General features: G+C 44.2%; 1 protein-coding gene and 1 pseudogene across 1 annotated transcript; both read left to right on the top strand.

Annotated features, from left to right (window-relative positions):
• Nucleotides 1-25,971, top strand: part of LOC136626708 (zinc finger protein 850-like) — a 190,551-nt pseudogene that overhangs the window by 137,158 nt on the left and 27,422 nt on the right.
• Nucleotides 8,111-10,981, top strand: LOC136624465 (gastrula zinc finger protein XlCGF66.1-like). Its single transcript, XM_066598445.1, has 4 exons — nucleotides 8,111-8,447; nucleotides 10,417-10,596; nucleotides 10,686-10,809; nucleotides 10,892-10,981. Exons 1-4 carry the CDS (start codon nucleotides 8,370-8,372, stop codon nucleotides 10,978-10,980), a joined length of 471 nt encoding a protein of 156 aa, XP_066454542.1. The 5' UTR covers nucleotides 8,111-8,369; the 3' UTR covers nucleotide 10,981.

Below are 25,971 nucleotides of genomic sequence, written 5' to 3' on the forward strand. Positions count from 1 at the left end.
ACCCCTTGTCTCCTCCCACACACTGATCACATGATGGTGACATCATCACAGGGCCTGTAAGCACAGAACAACCTCACGGCTCCTGTCCGGCTGCAGGTAGAGGTATGTGGGGGTCACAGCTTCCCCTTGTGGAGACCCCGGGGAGGTGCAGGAGATTAGCGGCCATGTAAGGCTCCTCTGGGGGTCTTTGATGTACATAGGAGATAGTACAAGGCCTCTGCAGCGCCCCCTATTGGCAGGCCTGTAACATGACTGGGAATAGAAGCCTCCGGAAGGCAGAGACCATCTCCACCTACAATCAGGATTATTCGGCCTCCACTACAAATTCGCTTCCTACAATCCGTACAAAATCCCCCCAGAAGAATATAAATAAGTGACACAACTGATAGAACGAGCGCTTTCCCCAAATCCCCACAAAATGCCCCTTTTTCTGCCTCCTGCGGCCCCAGAATCCCCCATGAGGTCTTTAGTCCTGGGAGCCCCTTCTGCTGAGCGGCTGCAGACGGACAGCAGCTTCTGCCGGCGCTCCGGAGGAGTCTTACCCCGCTCCTCGCGGCCGCCGGCTCACTGATGCTCTGGGGTTTGGGAGGTGCAGCCGCCGTCTCGTCGCTCCAGAATCTTCCGTCTTCTGAAACCAGTAAATCCCCCAGAACTTCTCGGCTCGCAGCTCCCGGCTGGATGTGCTGTTTGTAGCATTTAGCGGGAAGCGCTGGACACGTTTTGGCCGCCCGATCCCTCTTCAGCGGCCGGACTCCTACAAATCACTGGGGAAGAAATAGCGGATAACATGTTGTATCTTCATAGCGTCATAAATTCCCTGGTTAACCCCTTCCTGCTCTGGGGCTTATATATACACAACTGACAGCTGGCCGCAGCTCAGCCAATCAGAGCCAGCACTTCCTGGAGGCGGAGTTTTTCAGACAAGTGTCAAGGATCTTCGGGAGACGAGCGCGGAGTCATACAGCGCCTCTTAGGGCAAGGAAGGCTCCAAGGGAAACCTGGGCTACAAAACATTACAATCTCTGGCAACCCACAATATTTTTGTCTCACAATGTCGCCTGCTACAAAATTTCGCTGATGTGCAGGAACCCGTAGGAAACCATGGGCGTCACCTACAGGCGATCTGTCGCATTGCGAGAAAAACTGCATGATTTTTTTCCCCATGTGAAAGCGGCCTTAACTTCGAACATGGAGGGACGGCCCTGAGAATCAGTTCATCTCCTGTTCCATCCGCACAAAAACGGAGAACACAACATTTACACATTAATTTCCTCTCTCCTTATTATCTGCAGTAATTGTATCACATGGGATGTAATTAAGGCCCTTTTACACGGAACGATTATCGATCCCTGTGGGATTGGCTGTTTTGTATTGCGCACTTTGTATTTGTACTTGTGTTCTTATGCGCAGGGTTTCTGTTGCGGAATGTGTTGTGTTTTGTGATGCGGTAGTTCCGGCACCGCGGTCATGTGACCAAACTAGATTTTTAAACATCAACAAACCCAGAATTTCAAACAGAATCGCTGCATTAGCTCAGCGCAATAACTGCAAATTCCGTAACGCAGCTGTACTTGTGGATTTTGCCGCATTTTATGATATCTATGCTGAACATCGGCTCCATTTCCGCTCAGTTTCCACAACATAAATAGTCGCGCTGCAGACACATATTTCTTGCGCATCCGTAGCAGAAAACTTCTGCTATGTGTGAAGGAGATTTGTAAAATCTGATTCTCTTGCCTTGTGGACATTCTGCAGTGTTTCCTGCAGTGTGAAGGCGGCCTTATCCTTCGGTCGATTGGACGATAAATGGGAATTCATTTGTGTATCGTTAGTTGTTCATTTTATCCAGGCTTAAAAGCCCGATGACAAATATCCAAAGTAAACAGGCAGTGGTTCATCTATGAGTGACTGCCTGTTCACAGTGATGGAGGCGGGCAGCCATGAGAGATCCCCGGCGCGCTCCGCCCTCATACACTGAACAACTATGTGGTAAAACACAAGCTTAAATTCCCAAGTATCGGCCTATGTAAGACCACCCTAAGGCTAGTTTCACACTGACGACCGCAATTTTGCCGTGATTTTTGTGCAGCAGCGATGCCGCCCGTGATAAAATCACACGTTTTTTTTTTACCACTAAAGTCAATGCGACTTTCTATTGTTAAAATTGCAATGCATGTTTGTTGCGTTGCAATGCGATAAATCATTGTTTTTTTACTGACTATCGCATCAGGCAAACATTGTGCAATTTTCTCGCCCAAGTGCATCCACCCTAGGCCAATTATGTTCCTCTGGGTAATATGTAAATTAGGGAAATGGAACAATACCTCCACGGCGCCACCTATTGGAAGGCAGCATTCCTTCAAATCAATGTTAGACTCTTTACACAAGCCTTGTAACAATGACTAGGAATTGAAAGCCAAGCCAGATTTCATGCACTGACAGCTAGGTGGCACTGCGGAGGTATTTTTCCATCTCCCTCATTTGCATACTAGTTGATATACCCAGCTTTGCCCGAGTTATTTGGTACACTCTCCTCACTTCTCAGCCTTATAGGTAATGCCTATTTATATTCAAATTTAACCCCAGACTGGAGGCTGCAGCCCCTTCCTAGCCTTAAAGGCATGTTCCATCCCTCCAGTTCAGAGATGCTTCCTTATGTACTTTTGCAGTATTTCAGTATATGTACAAAGGTCAGTTAGATTCTCCTCAGTATATACACCCAGAGGTGAGGTAGATTCTCCTCAGTATATACACACAGAGGTGAGGTAGATTCTCCTCAGTATATACACATAGAGGTGAGGAAGATTCTCGTTAGCATATACACACAGAGGTGAGGTAGATTCTCCTCAGTATATACACACAGAGGTGAGGTAGATTCTCCTCAGTATATACACACAGAAGTGAGGTAGATTCTCCTCAGTATATACACATAGAGGTGAGGTAGATTCTCCTCAGTATGCACACATACAGGTGAGGTAGATTCTCCTCAGTATATACACACAGAGGTGAGGTAGATTCTCTTTAGTATATACACATAGAAGTGAGGTAGATTCTCTTTAGTATATACACATAGAGGTGAGGTAGATTCTCTTCAGTATATACACATAGGGGTGAGGTAGATTCTCCTCAGTATATACACACAGGTGAGGTAGATTCTCTTCAGTATATACACACAGAGGTGAGGTAGATTATCTTCAGTATATACACACAGAGGTGAGGTAGATTCTCTTTAGTATATACACACAGAGGTAAGGTAGATTCTCTTTAGTATATACACACAGAGGTGAGGTAGATTCTCTTAGTATATACACACAGAGGTGAGGTAGATTCTCTTCAGTATATACACATAGAGGTGAGGTAGATTCTCCTCAGTATATACACATAGAGGTGAGGTAGATTCTCCTCAGTATATACACAGAGAGGTGAGGTAGATTCTCCTTAGTATATACACACAGGTGAGGTAGATTCTCCTCAGTATATACACATAGAGGTGAGGGAGATTCTCCTCAGTATATACACATAGAGGTGAGGGAGATTCTCCTCAGTATATACACATAGAGGTGAGGGAGATTCTCCTCAGTATATACACATAGAGGTGAGGGAGATTCTCCTCAGTATATACACATAGAGGTGAGGGAGATTCTCCTCAGTATATACACATAGAGGTGAGGGAGATTCTCCTCAGTATATACACATAGAGGTGAGGGAGATTCTCCTCAGTATATACACATAGAGGTGAGGGAGATTCTCCTTAGTATATACACATAGAGGTGAGGGAGATTCTCCTCAGTATACACACATAGAGGTGAGGGAGATTCTCCTCAGTATATACACATAGAGGTGAGGGAGATTCTCCTCAGTATATACACACAGAGGTGAGGGAGATTCTCCTCAGTATATACACACAGAGGTGAGGTAGATTCTCCTCAGTATATACACATAGAGGTGAGGTAGATTCTCCTCAGTATATACACACAGAGGTGAGGTAGATTCTCCTTAGTATATACACACAGGTGAGGTAGATTCTCCTCAGTATATACACATAGAGGTGAGGGAGATTTTCCTCAGTATATACACATAGAGGTGAGATAGATTTTCCTCAGTATATACACATAGAGGTGAGGTAGATTCTCCTCAGTATATACACATAGAGGTGAGGTAGATTCTCCTCAGTATATACACATAGAGGTGAGGGAGATTCTCCTCAGTATATACACATAGAGGTGAGGGAGATTCTCCTCAGTATATACACATAGAGGTGAGGGAGATTCTCCTCAGTATATACACATAGAGGTGAGGGAGATTCTCCTCAGTATATACACATAGAGGTGAGGGAGATTCTCCTCAGTATTGGACATAGAGGTAAGGGAGATTCTCCTCAGTATATACACATAGAGGTGAGGGAGATTCTCCTCAGTATATACACATAGAGGTGAGGGAGATTCTCCTCAGTATATACACATAGAGGTGAGGGAGATTCTCCTCAGTATATACACATAGAGGTGAGGGAGATTCTCCTCAGTATATACACATAGAGGTGAGGGAGATTCTCCTCAGTATATACACATAGAGGTGAGGGAGATTCTCCTCAGTATATACACATAGAGGTGAGGTAGATTCTCCTCAGTATATACACATAGAGGTGAGGTAGATTCTCCTCAGTATATACACACAGAGGTGAGGTAGATTCTCCTCAGTATATACACACAGAGGTGAGGTAGATTCTCCTCAGTATATACACACAGAGGTGAGGTAGATTCTCCTCAGTATACAGATCAGTTCCCAAGGCTTTACGGTTTCTTATAAAAAGATCTATGTCCTGTATCATGGATTTTCACAGTTCACACATGGAGTTGAATATTGAAGTTGCAACTTCTTTAATTTTCCTATTAGGATGTAAAGAATGGTCTGGCAAATTTCCTGTTTGTGCAGTGCAGATGTGTGTTACTAGTTACATTATATAGGGGGTCACTTACTTTCAAACTTAGAATTGAATAATCAAGTTGTGACCTCTTTTATTTTTCCTATGTAGGACCTAAAGTATGGTTGAGCCAAATTTTAAGTTTGTACGACACCAAGAAGTTACATAACCTAGGGTGTCACTTACTTTTGTACTAAGGCCACCTGCAGACGCCTGGGTTGGTTCCCGCTGCGAGAATTCTCGCAGCAGGATTCGGCCCTGTGCCCCTGCAGAGGCCTGCGGCTCACCTGCTCCCAGCGTCTTCTCTCTGTGCTGTGTACCGGCTGCCGGTCAGCCTGCGCATGCGCAGAGAGAAGCCGGCCCGTCACTGCTGACATTTCCATGCATGCCTCTGCAAGACCCGCACAGAAATAGAACATGCCGTGATATTTTTTCCGCGTGTGATTTCACGTGGACAAATCGCGTCTGTCTGCCTAGGATTGCGTTTTCTAATGCAATCCTATGGCAGTGGCCACGAGCGGAAATTCTATGGCAAATTCCACTGCGCAATTTCCGCCCATGTGCAGGGGGCCTTAGCATTGAATAATCAAGTTGTAAGCCCTTTACTATTCCTATTTACGACCTAAAGAAAAGTTGTGCCAAATTTCAAGTTGGTGCGGTACTGATGTGTGTTATTATTTACATTACATAGGGGCTCACTTACTTTTGCACTTAGAATTAAATAATCAAGCTGCGACCCCTTTCCTTTTCTTATTTAAAACCTAAACAATGAGTTTGCCAATTTTCAAATTTGTAAGACACTGGGAATTTAGAGAATTAGGTACATTTCATAAGGGAGGCGGTCACTTAATTTGGCACTTACAGTTGAATAATAAAGTTGCAATCCCTTTACTTTTCCTATTGAGGGCCTAAAGAATGCTCGTGTCAATTTTCAGGCTTCTATGACACCTGGGAAGTTACATACAATAGGGGGTCACTTACTTTTGCACTTGGCATTTAATGATCAAGTTGTGACCCCTTTACTATTCATTTCAGGTTTGTACGATACCAGGAAGCTAGAGAATTAGATTAGGTACATTACATAGGGGTGCACTTACTATTGCATTTAGTATTGATTAATCAAGCTGTGACCCCTTTACTTCTCCTTTTTAGGATTTAAAGAATGGTCGTGCCAAATTTCATGCTTGTTTAACACTGGAAAGTTAGAGAATTAGTGCAGAGTCAGTGAGTCAGTCAGGACTTCCACCTATATATATTACTCCTCCGGGTAATATATATATTTATTACCCGGAGGAGCATAAATGGCCTATTAATTCTGCTCACTTACTGCTCTCCCTAAGGACAAAAGATAGCGTTTCTGACTCATGTCACAGGCCTCTCATTAGCAAGGCCATAAACCTACTGCACACTGATGAGGGGCAAGCATCCCAAAGCAGCTGTCTATGCATGGAATCTGGCTTGGCTTTCAATTCCTAGTCATTGTTACAAAGCTTGTAAAAAGAGTCTAAGATTGATTTGAAGGTATGCTGCCTTCCAGTAGATGGCGCTGCAGAGGTATTATTCCATCTCCCTTATTTGCATTTTGTTATGGTTTCAACGCTCCAACTAACGGGTAACTGTTATCGTTTAGAACCAGGAATTCAATAACTCTTGTTAAGCATGTACTATTGCATGTTACTATTGTAACTCAATCACTGCTGTTTTCCAGGCCCTCTATTAAGCCGCATTTACAAACAAGGATTGTCCTTTGAATGATGGAACAAATTAACATATTTTTGCTGAGCATGTAAACGTACAGATAATCATTTGAGATCCTCTCAGTTTCCCTCATTGTAAACTCTGTGTTGTTTGCTCAGGTGGGCGGGTGTTTATGCGAGGAATCTCTGGCCAGGAGGTTTTTATTAGTGTGAGGAAAAGCCTTCTGCAGTATGAGTAAACAAGTAGTCATTTACATGTAACAATTGTCACACAATTCTTCGGTTTGAACTAATTTTGATCAATAATTGTTGCGTGTAAATGGGCCTTAAGCTGTCTTGTTACAGTTTGGTTAAAAGTAACACAGTAGCATTTTAGATATTTAAAAAGGTTTTGTCACTAAAACATTTTTTTAGCTTTTGGCCCCCCAAAAAATAAAAAGTATACTCGCTTCTCCTCAGCCCACAGCAGAAGCCAGATGACTGCTGCTTCCAATCAGAGGTTGAACTCCTGACATCAGTACTAATATCCTGGGTGGCATGATGCCAGGAGTTTGGAACAATATTTCTGCAGACTTTGATTGGCTGCAGCAGTCACGTGACTTTCTCAAAGCTGTACAACTGGAAGCCAGCGTTTGGCCGTGGTAGCCACTCAGCTGCACCCCAGGGGCGGTAGGGAGGTGAGTATACTCTATTTTGTATTTTATGTGGGGTCCAGAAGTTAGCAAAAGCCTTTTAAGGCAGGTTTCAGATGAGCGTATTACGGACATATTTCTGCGTCTGTGATACAGACGTGTGTTCCGGCCGACCATGGGTTTTAGTGACCAGAATTCAAAGCACTACAGGTCCCTGTAATTCTCCGAGTTCGGGTCATTAAACCCTGCGGTAAAAATCCCATTATTTACGGAGTTCCTGTGTTTCTCATCTTTAGGGTACACGCACACCGCCGCTTTTTCATCCATTTTCGTATTAAAAAATCAATACAAAAATCATGTGACTATAGCGCCCGTTCATCTGAGTGGGTGTATTCATGTAGATTATTTTTGTTTATTTGGAAGAATAGTCCAAGTAAAATATTTAGCAGCATGTCCCGTTCTCGTCCAAAACTCAGCTGAGAGCAGCACCTGTCACTGTGTGGTGTCCCGCACATCGGATGCACATGGATGGGATGGCCAAGTGCTGAGGATCTCGGGCTCAGCTTTTTTAAGCGCCTGTGCGCATGTATCCTTAGGCCGCACTTACATTGGCGCGTGGATGTAACCTGCATGGAACTTGTAACCTGCATTCTTACCTGTGAGTGCGATGTGTGTTTTGTGCAAAAAAGGCATGAGATTATTATGTGTGAAGATAGCATGTTGTTCAAATAGTAAGACAGAACATTCACAATGCCTCGTATAAACATCACACAGCGCGCCAGTGTGCGGCAAAATTTTTCATTTCCATAGAAAATAATGAGCGATATCACCCAAATATACGGACACGCTGTGATCTCTCTATCTCTAACTCCCAGTCCAAGAGAAAAATCGCTCATGTAAAATAATGAGTCCTTTTCACGTGTGAGTTGTGTGCATCTTGTAACGTACAGGAATCGTACTGCAAATCGCCCGTGTGAATACACCCTTATTTATATCTGTCTTTGAATCCCCTATAATCCAGAGATTTGGGGTGGCTTACATTGTCTCGTCTTCTCTCCATTCAGGATCCTCGGCTGATATCTTCTATATCCGATAATATTCCTGATTGACCCGACAAGGATGGATAGGAAGAGGGACAAGATGGCGGAGAGTATATTCACCCTCACCCTAGAGATACTCTTCCAGCTTACAGGAGAGGTGAGAGATTCTGGGGATGACGTCACGTTCCATCATTCTTATCTATGTCAGTCTCTGGTCACATCTACGGCAGAGGATTTACTGCCGATTCATCATAAATGCCAGAAAATAATAGAGCCGGTTGTTCTGGTAGAATGATGGAAACCCAACAGATCTACTATAAGGCAACTGGAGGTTGTTGGGGGTCATTATTGTCTGTCATCTAACAGAACCAAAACTCTGATCCACTGGCGTACATATAGGGGGTGCTGGGGGTGCGGTTGCGACCCGGCCCCTGAGCCCCAGGGGGCCCACGGGGCTTACTTTGCAGTCAGTCAGGCGGCACTGACTGACTGCACTTACTTTCACTATGGTCTCTGCGCAGGCAGGCTCTCCTGCACATCGGCGCTCCTCCCAGGACCTCCGCTCAGACCCCTCCCCCATCTGGTTCTCCAGCACAGAGATCATCAGAGGGGAGGAGTCTGAGCGGAGGTCCGGGAGGAAGCACCGATGTGCCCGGATATGTGCACCGATGTGCCTGCCTGCGCAGAGACCATAGTGAAAGTAAGTGCAGTGAGAGGGAACCTCCTCGGTATGATTAAGAAGGGGGAGGGGGTGAGTGAGGGGTGTTCTGTGTGTGATGGTGAGTGGGGGAAACGAGGGGTGTTCTGTGTGATAGGGAGTGGGGGTGAGTGAGGGGGGTTCTGTGTGATGGGGAGTGGGGGTGAGTGAGGGGTGTTCTGTGTGATGGGGATGGGGGGTGAGTGAGGGGGGTTCTGTGTGATGGGGAGTGGGGGTGAGTGAGGGGGGTTCTGTGTGATGGGGAGTGGGGGTGAGTGAGGGGGGTTCTGTGTGATGGGGAGTGGGGGTAAGTGAGGGGGGTTCTGTGTGATGGGGAGTGGGGGTGAGTGAGGGGGGTTCTGTGTGATGGGGAGTGGGGGGGACGAGGGGTGTTCTGTGTGATGGGGAGTGGGGGTGAGTGAGGGGGGTCCTGTGTGATGGGGAGTGGGGGTGAGTGAGGGGGGTCCTGTGTGATGGGGAGTGGGGGTGAGTGAGGGGGGTTCTGTGTGATGGGGAGTGGGGGTGAGTGAGGGGTGTTCTGTGTGATGGGGAGTGGGGGTGGGTGAGGGGGGTTCTGCGAGCCGGCACCTGACTTCACTATTAGAGGTATGCTAGAACCGAGCCGCTGTATTGGTGACTGAGGGCTCAATGCCAGCCGTAAGCCTACAACACTGTGGGAGACCACCAGCATCTCACACATTTCCCAGCCATGCACGCTGCCGGCAGGGACCACATACGGCCTTGTGTGGCACTGCACATGCACAGGGGGATTCTTTTTCTAATTCCCCACTCTGTTTAGAGTGACAATGCGTATGGAAACAATGTAATGTGTATGGGCAGTGTATCATACAAGTGTACAGGGCTCACGTTACGTGGTACGCAGAGAAAGAGAGCATGCTGGGATTACCACGTGTGCATAATACGTGGTGAAAACCTGGTCCTGGACATGAGCCCTAACATGTTATAAAAGTTAGCTCATGCTGTCTCCAATGTATGTGTGCCTGTATTATGTATGTGTATATATCATTATTTTTTTCTTTCTTGGGGAAGCAAAGCGTGCCTTGAGGCTTGTGTTCTGGATGTTTTAAAAATCTAAAACCCCTGATTACTAATGATCCATTGATGGGTCATTAAAAAAATCAGTAATGTAGCTAAAAGTGATATACAAGGAGTAGCTGTGAAAAGGAGTGGTGGGTGGACGGGTCTGGAAGGGGGCCCCAAGCTAAACTTTTGCACCCGGGCCCATGAGCCTCTAGCTACGCCCCTGCTCTGATCATTTTGTTCTTCTGCTCCTGTGACTGAGTAGAACAACCGAGATGATGAACACAGATGTGAGGAGAATCTTACTAATTGTTGGACATAACTGGAGACATGAAGGACTCTGGGAATGTCTGCAGGGATATTTATGGATGTATCTCTTCATAAACAGGATTACACGGTAGTGAAGAAGACTTCTAGTGATGGCTGTCAGGCCCCGGTGTCTGATGGATGGGGAAGACCCCTGAGCCCAATCACAGGGCCTCCACCTCACCCCCTGATACTGGAGGAGATCAATGAGCAGAAGATCCTAGAACTCGCCAACAAGATGATTGAGCTGCTGACTGGAGAGGTGACGCTGCTGGGAATGCTGGGACATTATACAGTAACGCTATGGCGGTATAACGTGTCTGGGTGATGACGGTTACATTGTGTTGTCAGGTTCCTATAAGGTGTCAGGACGTCACTGTCTATTTCTCCATGGAGGAGTGGGAGTATTTAGAAGGACACAAGGATCTGTACAAGGACGTCATGATGGAGGACCACCAGCGCCCCCCATCACCAGGTAATAGACAGGACTCAATCCACACGGCCTTTATTATTTGTATGTAGAGGATGAATTCAGTGGCTGTCTGTGTTTTCTGCAGGTAGATCCAGTAAGAGAAGAGCAGCGGAGAGATGTCCTAGTCCTCTCTTTCCACAGGATGATCAGGTAGATGGAGAGAAGGTCTCATGAAATCTCCCCTGTGGTCTGTAGGACGTCTGGGAAGGTCTTGTGTTCAGTCTTATTATATGACTGATACTTGTGTTATGAGAAAGCTGGAGATGGCGGGATTACAGCTGACCGCAGACATTAGATCTCCGCATCTTATCACTATTTTCTGGTTCTGGAGACTTCTGGTTGGAGTAAAGAAGCAACAGGTTGGAGTTATACAGGAGACCTGCAGCTATTTGACCCAGATCACTACTGCTGTCATGTCATTCCGGCTCCTTGTACTAATTAATGACCTTTTCTGGCCATATAAAACCTCCCACACGACTTCTCCAACTGTGTGATGACTTTTACAATATTTATTTCACAGCTGGTGAAACTGGAGGAAGATCTGATCCCTATTGATGCTACAGAGACACATGTGAGGGGGGATCAGCCGTGTAAGGAGGAGATCCCTACAGATGACCCCCCAGGTGAGACTACATGTAGAGAAGAGTCTGTGTTGTCGGGGTTTTCAGCTCTATATTCCCTTATTCAGCCAAAGACAATGTTAGCATTGTTTTCATTATTCGCTAATCAAAAAAATTAAGGAAACATTTAAATCACATGAAGTGTAAATCTATCAGACGGAGACTACAGTTAGCAGGATTTTTAAAATCCATTTTAAAAAGAAGTCACAAATCGGAGAAAGAATGCGCCCCCTATGACGCGTTTCGGACCAACACTCCGTCTTTAGTCATAGTGTATGAACAACCATTTCTGACAATGGAGTCACCCCACATCATACAATCACAGATCCGTGGGCGGCCCATGTACCAGCAATATAGTAAAATACCTGCATACACAAATAATACCGTCCAGCAGGAGATTAATAAGACAACTACAGACACATCAAAACGTCGTGTGCATACTGATACATACTGATACAATTAATAATGCAACATTATTTCCTTTCTAAGGTTTAACCCTATAGGCACCGTGTTTACAGATGGAAGATCCAATGTGCCTCACGGTATCCTTCCAAAAATATGTTCCAATATTCTACTTTTCTATCTTCTACACGTACATCCCACATAGGATAACTTACAGATATCACATATGATCATACATATCGCACATATATTCTTTAATTTTGAAAAATGTTATTTAACGTATCCAAAAATGTTTTAGCTAAAGAAACACACAACGTTTTGATGTGTTTGTGCGTGGAGTCGATGAGATCTGCCATTGCGTCCATGGAACTAAATCAAGGATACATATCTTTATATCCCCAATGTCCAGCACATCAACGATTCACCTAGGGCTGAGAAAAATAGAGGATGCACTTGCTTGAATGAGGAGTTTGCAGGCAACAGCGAGCCTCTATCTCTGTTTATAAAGTAAGCATAGAATCATATAGAGGCTTTATATCTCTATATTCCATGCTTCAAAAAGAAGGCAAATCTGTTTATAAGCCTTCCAAAACACATTGCAATTACCTGTACGGTTTGTGTCGCGTCCACAGAATGAAAACTGGAGGTGTCCCTACGCTCACAAAAAAAGCTGAATATTATGTGATCCTTTCTTCTAAAAGCTCCTGTGTTCTGTAACCTTACTAGCTGTATGAGCCATGAGAGGTTCAGCTGTATATACTAAATTACCGTCACTGCATGGAAGGAAATCAGCACGTAAATACTCAGTTTCAATGGGGAGATGAAAAACACACACAAAAAAGCTTATTGGCTTAAATAATCAGAATATTAGGATGGCTGTCAGTAGATTAGGTGCTCCACAAATTATTGTCAATGGGAAAACCTTTTAATGTTTGAATTTTAATACCAGCCTTTCAATTAGTTTATAACATTATATGTATCTAACATTTTCATACAATCCCTCTAATTGTTTTGTAATATTCAAAAATATTAAGATCCATTTTATTCTTGGCAGATGACGACGCCCGGGGCTCAGAGGGACATCTGATAACAACAGCTTGTAAAGTGGAAGATCCTGGTATCATACAATATGCATATGAAAAGCCTGCCATTATCCCAGATATACCCTCAGCCATTCACAGCAAAGATCTATCCCCTGATCCTTCTAAACAGGTTCCATCTTCTGATTCATTACAGAATGTTAAACAAAATAAAATGTACAGAACAGATGTTGAACATCAAACAGTTCACACAGGGGAGAAGCCATACTCCTGTTCTGAATGTGGGAAGTGTTTTAGCCTAAAATCATATCTTGTTAAACATCAGAGAATTCACACAGGGGAGAAGCCATATTCATGTTCTGAATGTGGGAAACGTTTTAACCATAAACCAAATCTAGTGTTACATCAGAGAATTCACACAGGGGAGAAACCATATTCATGTTCTGAATGTGGGAAATGTTTTAAGCAGAAATCAGATCTTGCTGTACATCAGAGAAATCACACAGGAGAGAAGCCATATTCATGTTCTGAATGTGGGAAATGTTTTAACCGAAAATCATATCTTGCTGTACATCAGAGAAATCACACAGGGGAGAAGCCATTTTCATGTTCTGAATGTGGGAAATGTTTTAACCGAAAATCATATCTTGCTGTACATCAGAAAAATCACACAGGGGAGAAGCCATATTCATGTTCTGAATGTGGGAAACGGTTTAAAAATAAAGCAGCTCTTGTTAAGCATGAGAAAATTCACACAGGGGAGAAGCCATTTTCATGTTCTGAATGTGGGAAACGGTTTAACCGAAAATCAAATCTTGCTGTACATCAGAAAAATCACACAGGAGAGAAACCATATTCATGTTCTGAATGTGGGAAATGTTTTAACAATAAAGCAGCTCTTCTTGACCATGAGAAAATTCACACAGGGGAGAAGCCATTTTCATGCTCTGAATGTGGGAAACGGTTTAACCGAAAATCAAAACTTGTGTCACATCAGAGCACTCACACAGGGGAGAAGCCATTTTCATGTTCTGAATGTGGAAAATGTTTTAACAACAAAGTGTCTCTTGTTAATCATGAGAGAATTCACACAGGGGAGAAGCCATTTTCATGTTCGGAATGTGGAAAATGTTTTAACAACAAAGTGTCTCTTGTTAATCATGAGAGAATTCACACAGGAGAGAAGCCATTTTCATGTTCTGAATGTGGGAAACATTTTAACCGAAAATCAAATCTTGCTGTACATCAGAGAATTCACATGGGGGAGAAGCCATTTTCATGTTCTGAATGTGGAAAATGTTTTTACAATAAAGTGGCTCTTGTTAAACATGAGAAAACTCACACAGGGGAGAAGCCATTTTCTTGTTCTGAATGTGAGAAACGTTTTAACCAAAAATCAAATCTTGTTAAACATGAGAGAATTCACACAGGGGAGAAGCCATTTTCTTGTTCTGAATGTGAGAAACGTTTTAACCAAAAATCAAATCTTGTTAAACATGAGAGAATTCACACAGGGGAGAAGCCATTTTCTTGTTCTGAATGTGAGAAACGTTTTAGACGAAAATCAGATCTTGTTACACATCAGAGAATTCACACAGGGGAGAAACTATAACTGTTCTGAATCTGGGAAATGTTTACAGCTAAATCAAATCTTCTTGCACAGCAGAGAATTCACTCAGGGCAGAAACCATTTTCATACGCTAAATGTTGGAAATAATTTACTTGGAAATCAAAAACTCACAGGAAAAAACTAATATTTTGAATTTGGCAAATGCAGCGCTCACAAATCTCATCTTGTTAACCCTTTCCAATCCATTGTCTGACCTCTGAAGACATTATGATTTAAGGCTGTACAGCTCCCATGTTAGAAGATATTCATCGGGGTTCTCTTACTGTGTATTGCCAGCCTCTCTGCTGTCGGAGCCTATCCAACGTGTCACCTCATACACCTCAGAGGATAGATCTTTGCTGTGAAGGACTGAGGGTATATCTGGGATAATGGCAGCATATAGCGCCGTTGTAATGGCAGAAAAAGAGTAAGCCCCGTAGGAAAACCAGGATACAAATTGGATTGGAAAGGGTTAAACATCAAATAACTTAGAGAATAAGAAATTTTCTTTTTTTCTTTTTAACTGATAAATAGTGCAAGAAAAAAAAATTCACCATTAAAAGTTAAAGCGAAGTTACATGTATAACAAGACGATTAAGAAATATATGTAACTGCCAACTAATGTCTGTTATCTAAACATCATATAGAACCCAGATAGCACATGTATATACTAACCATGTGTATAGAATATTTCACATTATTATATATATAGTTAAGTCTCAAAACTTGTTACCAATCACTAATAAATCTAAAACCTTACATGCTTGTGTTCTTTTTAATGGTAAGCTATCTGCTCAGACCTCTGCAGATGAGAGGGAGCCTGTAGGTGTTATGTGTAGAAATAGTGAGGAGAGAACTACACCGAGGAAACCGGACTTTGTGGAACTAGTTGGGACACTTTCTGGATTTCAAAAAGATCATTTCATTGGAGATAATCAAATCAAACGAATCAAATAGCACTGAGACCGACTACAGAGTCTCCTCTCCATCCATCTCATCACTCTAGTTATGTGTATTACAATATACAGGTATGATGTTTCCAGTGTTCCTCAGGAAGAGCCATCAGTGATACACCAGGAGTAACCGATGCTGGAAGGTGACCACCTAAAACAGGGGTGTCAAACTCATTTTCACCGAGGGCCACATCAGGCTTATGGGGACCTTCAAAGGGCCGATTGTCAGACAGTACAGTAAGGGTCCGTTCACACCAGCGTATTTGCGTACATAATATGCAGTGAATAGAAATCATTGATCTCAGTAATTTCATTCATATGATGCATATTTTCACACAGCAGGACCTACTACGCACCCCAATAGGCCATTGAAGTGAATACGTGGCGAATGCACAGGAAACCGATGTATTCACTGCATATTTGCGCACCATTTCAGTGGGCCATCTGCGTTCTTTTCTGCGTGCCCAAATACGTAAGCATAAGCGGTTTTTGATTGCGCAAATACATAGCGTATTTGTGCGACCAAAATGCAATTACACCCGTGTGAACGAGCCCTAATAGTGACCCTTATAGTGGTCGCAGTAGTCATAGTGACCCCTATAGTGGTCGCAGTAGTCATAGTGACCCCTATAGTGGTCGCAGTAGTCATAGTGACCCCTATAGTGGTCGCAGTAGTCATAGTGACTCTCATAGTGGCCCCAGTAAAAATATTGCCCCCCACAGTGGTCCAATTAGTAATAGCGATCCCCACAGTGGCCTCAGTAGTAACAGGGTACCCCACAGTAATATTAACCTCCTCCCAGCAGCAATATAACCCCCCCCACCCAGCAGCAATATTAACCCCTTCCCCCCGCACCAATATTAACCCCCTCCCAGCAACAGTATTAACCCCCACCCACCCAGCAGCAATATTAACCCCCTCCCAGCAATATTAACCCCCACCAGCAATATTACCACCCCACCCCCGCAGCAATATTAACCCTCTCCCAGCAGCAATATTAACCCCCCATCCCCTTCCCAACCCGGCAGCAATATTAACCCCCTGCCAGCAGCAATATTAACCCCCCACCGAGCAACAATATTATTCCCCCACACCCAGCAACAATATTAACCCTCCCAGCAATATTAACCCCTCCCCCCCGCAGAAATATTAACCCCCTCCTAGCAACAGTATTAACCCCCTGCCAGCAGCAATATTAACCCCTCCCAGCAGCAGTATTAACCCCCCACCCCCCCCAACACATCAGCTATATTTACCCCCTCACCCCCCCAACACACCAGCAATATTAACCCCCTCACCCCCGGAAGCAATCAGCAATATTAACCTCATCCCAGCAACAACAATATTAACTCCCCACCCCCCAGCAGCAATATTAACTTCCCCCATCCCCAGCCATATGCTTACCTCCTCCTTGCTGTCAGCGCTGCTCCTCCTCGGATCGTGCTGAGCCCGGGTGGCATATTATCTTTTTCCACAAGACTTCTGCACTATTGAGCAATTCCAGCAACCTGATTGGTTGCTTGGTGAATCAGCGAACCCAAACAACCAATCACTGTGAATCAGCCAACCCAGACAACCAATCAGGTTGCTGGAATTGCTCAATAGTGCAAAAGCCTTGTGGAAAAAGTTCCTATGTGCCCGGGTGCACAGTGTGCAGCACGGCACGCTTCCTCCCTGAGTCCTCTCCTGCGGAACTGAAGAGCAGGGGACTCAGGGGAGAAGGATTCTGATGTCAGAGTGTGCGCCGGGATCAGCGCTGTCAGTGTGATTACAAGTGGGGAGCTGGGGCACCCCAGCTGGTAATCACTACAGTGGTGAGCGGCCGTCGGCATGCCGCGGGCCACATAACATGAGGCAGCGGGCCGGATTCGGCCCGCGGGCCTTGTGTTTGACACATGTGACCTAAAAGAAGATTAACTCAGTCCAGAAGGTACAAATTCTGGACAGGACCATTTTAGCAGCATAAATTCAATACCCATCTTCTGTTATCAGTAACATACTGTAGAAACTCCACCGAACCCAAAAAGACTTAAAAGTGTAAAGAATCTAGTTCATCCTTCAATAAGACCCCCATAGCACACTAACTTGCAGTTACAATCTGGAGTAGATAAAGAGGGTCTGGTGCTCCTCAAAGTGTAGCCAATTCACTTTACTGCTGAAAAGGCCATAATTAAAAAACTAATCTTTTATCTGGAAGATTCTTCTCACTCTTCGCACCATGTAATAGTCAACAGATGCTGCACGTATTGCGACCCTATATAAGAATCAGCTGGTGTCGTATTGTGCTCCTGGCACATTTAGTTCTATGGGCTTCCAGGAGCACACTTCCACAGGTGTGGGATGATTTTTTCTGGCTAAGTGTGGAGTTCTCCAGCCAGCCAATTGCCACCAGTCTGCCGCATATGCTGGTCATTTATTCCTTTTGCTATTTTACCTCATTCCATTTAAGAACCTTGTTTTTTGGAGTGATGCATGTTCTGCTGTGGTGTTGCTTGCTTGCATTAGTTTCTGGGTGGGTTTCCATTTTGTTCGTGTGAACAGCGACATTGCCAGCACCTGTGTAGGTGACCGGACTCTTTGTGTGATCAGCTACCTGTTTTAAGATGTATGCCTGTTTGTGAACTGTGTCCTGTTTAGCATATATGTTGTATACCAACTAGAGCGAGACAGGCCTCTAGGTTCAGCACGGGGCAGCTCCCACTGGCACAACTGCCCCGCTTGTAGGCAGAAGTCCTTGGTTTAAGTTGTCTTGTTAGTATAGGGACTCACGAGACAATGACCCTTGTCGTGGGTTTGTGAGCTTAAGGATCTTAGCAGCCTAAATAAGAACCAATGCCTCGTACAAATTTTAGCTATTCCATCTGCTTATGTGTGTTGGTATTCTAGGTAAGTGTTTTGGTGGTTGTCATTTGTTGTAGGATTTCTGCTCACAAGTCCTGTTTTCAGTTCATTTAGTCGTGGTGGTTGGAGCGGTGTCCAGATTCTCATGGAATTTGCTTTGTATCTTTCAGTTAAGTTTCCCTTTCTCTTGGTTATTCATACTGTGATTTGGTATTTTACCATGCCTACTGTCTGGGTCAGGTAGCAGGCCAAGAGGCGTTCAGCAGGTTTGCAGTTATCCCAGTGGTTAATCTGCTGTTAGGTAGTGACCTTTCTCAGCTAGGAGCAGGGTCAATTGTCCCTCTTATTTAGTGTTTTCTTTGAATAGGGTTTTTAATTCAGGATTGCATTTTCTATTTGACTAATGTAGACACGGACACAGAAGATCCCTTCAATTGCATTAGTTTCCTAGGTATGACTATTAATATGGAGAGAATAGGGTGTATATTATGGGCAGACAACTTGGACTCTGTGCCAAGAGGTTGGTCAGGCTCGTCGCACTAATAAGATTATGCTGAGGGAGCTACAATCCCTCCAGAGTAAACTTAATTTTGCATGTCCGATTAGGCATATCTGGTTTGGCAGCGATCAGTGCTGGAGTAACATCGACCCATCATTATATTAATTAGAGAAGAGAACACAAGGCAGATTTGAAGGTATCGATGTCTTTTCTTGAACAGTAAAATGGGAAGTCCTTGATGATTGGGTAAATTATTGACAATTTTGACTGCAAATTGTTTACTGATGCTGCAGGTAGTTCCATGTTCGGCTCATTTTATCAAGGGCAATGGTGTGCTGCTTAATGGCCAGAGTCTTGGGTTACGCAGGGATTGGTCACAAATTATTATTTTCCCTATAACTGTGGCGGTAACACTATCGGGTAAATGGGTTTGCAACAAAAAAGTTAGGTTTCACTTCAATAATTTAGAGGTGGTGCACACCATTAACAGCACAACAGCGTCTTCCTTTCCTGTAGTTAGTTGGCTGTATCATCTAGTGCTACAAGCTTTGTATTGAAATGTTTGGGTGGTAGCTGTTCATGTTCCGAGTCTTAAAATTCTATTGCAGACTCTCCCTCGCTGTCAGTGGGAGCGTTTTTAGTCGGAAGAGGAAGGGAGAGTTTGCCACCCACAGCTTTAGAAATTGGTCGATGAGCAGCTAGCCATCTGATTCAGGTGTCATTGGCGCTGGGTATGTTGACAGCTTACGAAACAGCTTGTTGTGAATGGGAAGATTGTTGGGTGGTCTAGTTGGGGGACATATAGACTGATGACGATAGAGTTGGGACACTATTATATTGCCGGGGCGACGCATTCCACTGTGCCCTTGTCGATAGGTCGATAGCTGACGTTAATTGTTTAATAGTAGCTTTGGCTTTCAGTTATAAAATTACAGGCTTATAGGAAGTGACAAAAAAACGTTCAGTTGGCCGAGCCCTGAAGGGCTTCAGATGGGGTAAGGTTCATATAGACAAACCAAGGCCAGTCTCTTTATTAAATTGTTGGAATGGCTGGAAGCTACATTAGAGGGTTTGTGTCACAATGTTTATCAGGCAGGTTTATTTTGCTTGGCTGTTTTGTTAGCCTTCTTTGGGTCCCTACGAGTGGGGGAACTAGTTTCTACCAGCACAAAGGTTGGGAGAGGACTTTGGGAGAATGATGTAATCTCTTTAGGTGATCACATTGACATTGGGTTCGACAATCCAAGACGGATCGGTGGGGTAAGGGGTGTAGGATTATTCTTGGGCGAGTATCGGAGGCGGTAATATGTGTTCCATTCACCTTCTGTTGTGATATACAACAAGCCCGGCATTGGCCTGTTATTGCGTCATGGGGACGGTTCATTTTGTCCAAATTTCAATTTGCAGCATTTTATCCTCATTCCTTCTGGATCGGTGCAGCAATGGAGGCCGCAGGTTGGGGGCGAAGACCAGATTGGTAGATGGGAATCACACTAATATAAATCATCATTCGTCCGCACTTTCTATGACTTTAACCCCTTCCCGCTCCAGGATGTGCATTTACACTGACTCGGCTCTACTCCTCCGTCTCACACACAATCGGCTCTGCTCCATCCACTTTTTGAATACATCCTGATGGGACACATAAACTGCAGGTCACACAGCAGAGTTCTGCTCCTCCGTCTCACACACGCTCGGCTCTGCTCCATCCACTCTCTGAATACATCCTCACACAGCAGAGTCCTGCATCCACTGAGCGGAGAGAGCTGGTCATGTGACCCCTTGTCTCCTCCCACACACTGATCACATGACGGTGACATCATCACAGGTCCTGTAAGCACAGAACAACCCCACGGCTCCTGTCCGGCTGCAGGTGGAGGTATGTGGGGGTCACAGCTTCCCCTTGTGGAGACCCCGGGGAGGTGCAGGAGATTAGTGGCCATGTAACGCACCTCTGGGGAGTCTGGGATGCACATAGGAGATGGTACAAGGCCTCTGCAGCGCCCCCTATTGGCAGGCCTGTAACATGACTGGGAATAGAAGCCTCTGGAAGGCAGAGAACATCTCCAGCTACAATCAGGATTATTCGGCCTCCACTACAAATTCGCTTTCTACAATCCGTACAAAATCCCCCCAGAAGAATATAAATAAGTGACACAACTGATAGAACGAGCGCTTTCCCCAAATCCCCACAAAATGCCCCTTTTTCTGCCTCCTGCGGCCCCAGAATCCCCCATGAGGTCTTTAGTCCTGGGAGCCCCTTCTGCTGAGCGGCTGCAGACGGACAGCAGCTTCTGCCGGCGCTCCGGAGGAGTCTTACCCCGTTCCTCGCGGCCGCCGGCTCACTGATGCTCTGGGGTTTGGGAGGTGCAGCCGCCGTCTCGTCGCTCCAGAATCTTCCGTCTTCTGAAACCAGTAAATCCCCCAGAACTTCTCGGCTCGCAGCTCCCGGCTGGATGTGCTGTTTGTAGCATTTAGCGGGAAGCGCTGGACACGTTTTGGCCGCCCGATCCTTCTTCAGCGGCCGGACTCCTGCAAATCACTGGGGAAGAGATAGCAGATAACATGTTGTATCTTCATAGCGTCATAAATCCCCCTGGTTAACCCCTTCCTGCTCCGGGGCTTATATATACACAACTGACAGCTGGCCGCAGCTCAGCCAATCAGAGCCAGCACTTCCTGGAGGCGGAGTTTTTCAGACAAGTGTTGGGGAGCTTCGGGAGACGTGCGCCGGAGCCGGATGGTGCCTCTTAGGGCTTATTATAAGGCTTTTATAATAGGATTTCCTACAATAAAGTTGCATTGCAGCAGCAAGGAAGGCTCCGTAGGGAAACATAGGCTACAAAACATTACAAGCTGCCGGTATCTCTGGCAACCCACAATATTTTTGTTTCACATTGTCGCTTGCTACAAAACATCGCTGATCTGCAGGAACCTGTAGGAAACCATGCATGATTTTTTTGCCCCATGTGAAACAGGCCTTAACCCCAAACATGGAGGGACGGCCGTGAGAATCAATTCATCTCCTGTTTCATCCACACAAAAACAGAGAACACAACATCTGCACGTTAATTTCCTCTCCCCTTATTATCTGCAGTAATTGTATCACATGGGATGTAATTAAGGCCCTTTTACACGGAACGATTAACGATCCTTGTGGGATTGGCTGTTTTGTATTGCGCACTTTGTATTTGTACTTGTGTTCTTATGCGCAGGGTTTCTGTTGCGGAATGTGTTGTGTTTTGTGATGCGGTAGTTCCGGCACCGCGGTCACATGGCCAAACTTGATTTTTAAACATCAACAAACGCAGATTTTCCAACAGAATCGCTACATTAGCTCAGCGCAATAACTGCAAAATCCGCAATTAAAGTGTATTTACGGATTTTGCTGCACTTTGTTATGATCCCTATGCTGAACATCGGCTCCATTTCCGCTCAGTTTCCACAACATAAATAGTCGCGCTGCAGACGCATATTTCTTGCGCATCCGTAGCAGAAAACTTCTGCTATGTGTGAAGGAGATTTGTAAAATCTGATTCTCTTGCCTTTTGGACATTCTGCAGTGTTTTCTGCAGTGTGAAGGCTGCCTTATCCTTCAGTCAGTTGGTGGAACATGTGAAGCTGAACGACGGTCATTCAGTGTAAAGACGGCCAACGATTGGACGAGCAATGGGAATTCATTTGTGTATCGTTAGTTGTTCATTTTACCCAGGCATAAAAGCCCGATGACAAATATCCAAAGTAAACAGGCAGTGGTTCATCTATGAGTGACTGCCTGTTCACAGGGATGGAGGTGAGCAGACAGAAGAGATCCCCGGCGCGCTCCGCCCCCATTCACTGAACAACTGTGTGGGAAAACACAAGCCTAAATTCCCAAGTAACGGCCTATGTAAAACCACCCTTTAGGCTAGTTTCATACTGACGACCGCAATTTTGCTGTGATTTTTGTGCAGCAGCGATGTTTTTTTTTTATCACTATAGTCAATGGGACTTTTTCTAATGTTAAAATCGCAACATATGTTTGTTGCGTTGCGATGCGATCATTGGTTTTGTAATCTGCTTTTTTACTGACTATCGCATCAGGCAAACATTGTGCAATTTTTTTCGCCCAAGTGCATCCACCCTAGGGGTTGATTTTTTATCGTTTCGAATTGCTATCTTTTCTCCTAAAGGAGAGCAGTGAGTGAGGAGACTTATAAGGCCAATTATGTTCCTCTGGGTAATATGCAAATAAGGAAAATGGAACAATACCTCCACGGCGCCACCTATTGGAGGGCAGTATTCCTTCAAATCAATGTTAGACTCTTTATACAAGCCTTGTAGCAATGATTAGGGATTGAAAGCCAAGCCAGATTTAATGCACTGACAGCTAGGTGGCACTGCAGAGGTATTTTTTCCATCTCCCTCATTTGCATACTAGTTGATATATCCAGCTTTGCCTGAGTTATTTGGTACACTCTCCTCCCTTCTTAGCCTTATAGGTAATGCCTATTTTTACTCAAATTTAACCCCAGACTGGAGGCTGCAGCCCCTTCCTAGCCCTAAAGGCATGTTCCATCTCGGCAGTCCAGAGATGCTCCTCATATATACACATAGAGGTGAGGTGGATTCTCCTCAGTATATACACATAGAGGTGAGGTGGATTCTCCTCAGTATATACACAGAGAGGTGAGGTAGATTCTCTTCAGTAGATACACAGAGAGGTGAGGGAGATTCTCCTCAGCATATACACATAGAGGTGAGGTAGATTCTCCTCAATATATACACATAGAGGTGAGGTAGATTCTCCTCAGTATATACACATAGAGGTGAGGTAGATTCTCCCCAGTATATACACAGAGAGGTGAGGTAGATTCTCTTCAGTATATACACAAAGAGGTGAGGTAGATTCTCTTCAGTATATGCACAGAGAGGTGAGGTAGATTCTCTTCAGTATATACACAGAAGGTGAGGTAGATTCTCCTCAGTATATACACATAGAGGTGAGGTAAAGTCTCCTCAGTATATACACATAGAGGTGAGGTAGAGTCTCCTGAGTATATACACATAGAGGTGAGATAGATTCTCCTCAGTATATACACATAGAGGTAAGGTAGATTCTCCTCAGTATATACACAGAGAGGTGAGGTAGATTCTCTTCAGTATATACACAGAGAGGTGAGGTAGATTCTCCTCAGTATATACACAGAGAGGTGAGGTAGATTCTCCTCAGTATATACACATATAGGTGAGGTAGATTCTCCTCAGTATATACACATAGAGGTGAGGTAGAATCTCCTCAGTATATACACATAGAGGTGAGGTAGATTCTCCTCAGTATATACACATAGAGGTGAGGTAGATTCTCCTCAGTATATACACATAGAGGTGAGGTAAATTCTCCTCAGTATATACATATAGAGGTGAGGTAGATTCTCCTCAGTACATACATATAGATGTGAGGTAGATTCTCCTCAGTACATACATATAGAGGTGAGGCAGATTCTCCTCAGTATATACATATAGAGGTGAGGTAGATTCCCCTCAGTATATACATATAGAGGTGAGGTAGATTCCATTCAGTATATACATATAGAGGTGAGGTAGATTCCCCTCAGTATATACATATAGAGGTGAGGTAGATTCCCCTCAGTATATACACATAGAGGGGAGGTAGATTCCCCTCAGTATATACATATAGAGGTGAGGTAGATTCTCCTCAGTATATACATATAGAGGTGAGGTAGATTCTCCTTAGTATATACATATAGAGGTGAGGTAGATTCTCCTTAGTATATACATATAGAGGTGAGGTAGATTCTCCTCAGTATATACATATAGAAGTGAGGTAGATTCTCCTCAGTATATACACATAGACGTGAGGTAGATTCTCTTCAGTATAGACGCATAGAGGTGAGGTAGATTCTCCTCAGTATATACACATAGAGGGGAAGTAGATTCTCTTCAGTATATACACCGAGGTAAGGTAGATTCTCCTCAGTATATACATATAGAGGTGAGGTAGATTCTCCTCAGTATATACACATAGACGTGAGGTAGATTCTCTTCAGTATAGACGCATAGAGGTGAGGTAGATTCTCCTCAGTATATACACATAGAGGTGAGGTAGATTCTCCTCAGTATATACACATAGAGGTGAGGTAGATTCTCCTCAGTGTATACACATAGAGGTGAGGTAGATTCTCCTCAGTGTATACACACAGAGGTGAGGTAGATTCTCCTCAGTGTATACACACAGAGGTGAGGTAAATTCTCCTCAGTATATACACATAGAGGTGAGGTAGATTCTCCTCAGTATATACACACAGAGGTGAGGTAGATTCTCCTCAGTATATACACAGAGAGGTGAGGTAGATTCTCCTCAGTATATAAACAGACATATTTCTGCATCTGTGATACAGACGTGTGTTCCGGCCGACCATGGGTTTTACTGACCAGAATTCAAAGCACTACAGGTCCCTGTAATTCTCCGAGTTCGGGTCAATAAACCCTGCGGTAAAAAAAACTCTCAGTCTGAGGAAAAAAATCGCTCATCTAAAATAATGAGTCCTTTTCACGTGCGATTTGTGTGCATCTTGTAACGTACAGGAATCGTACTGAAATTCGCCCGTGTAAATACACCCTTATTTATATCTTTCTTTAAATACACTATAATCCAGAGATTTGGGGTGGCTTACATTGTTTCGTCTTCTCTCCATTCAGGATCCTCAGCTGATATCTTCTATATCAGATAATATTCCAGATTGATCCGACAAGGATGGATAGGAAGAGGGACAAGATGGCGGAGAGTATATTCACCCTCACCCTAGAGATACTCTTCCGGCTTACAGGAGAGGTGAGAGATTTTGGGGATGATGTCATGTTCCATCATTCTTATCTATGTCAATCTCTGGTCACATCTACGGCAGAGGATTTACTGTCAATTCATCATAAATGCCGAAAAAAAATAATAATTGGTTGTTCTGGTAGAATGACAGAAAGCCAACCGATCTACTATAAGGCAATTGGAGGTTATTGGGGGTCATTATTGTTTCTGATCATTTAGTTCTTCTGCTTCTGTGACTGAGTAGAACAACAGAGATGATGAACACAGATGTGAAGAGAATCTTACTAATTGTTGGCCATAACTGGAGATATGAAGGACTCTGGGAATGTCTGCAGGCATATTTATGGATATATCTCTTCATAAACAGGATTACA

The sequence above is a fragment of the Eleutherodactylus coqui genome, chromosome 4, assembly GCF_035609145.1.
Source record: "Eleutherodactylus coqui strain aEleCoq1 chromosome 4, aEleCoq1.hap1, whole genome shotgun sequence".
Taxonomy (NCBI): Eukaryota; Metazoa; Chordata; class Amphibia; order Anura; family Eleutherodactylidae; genus Eleutherodactylus; species Eleutherodactylus coqui.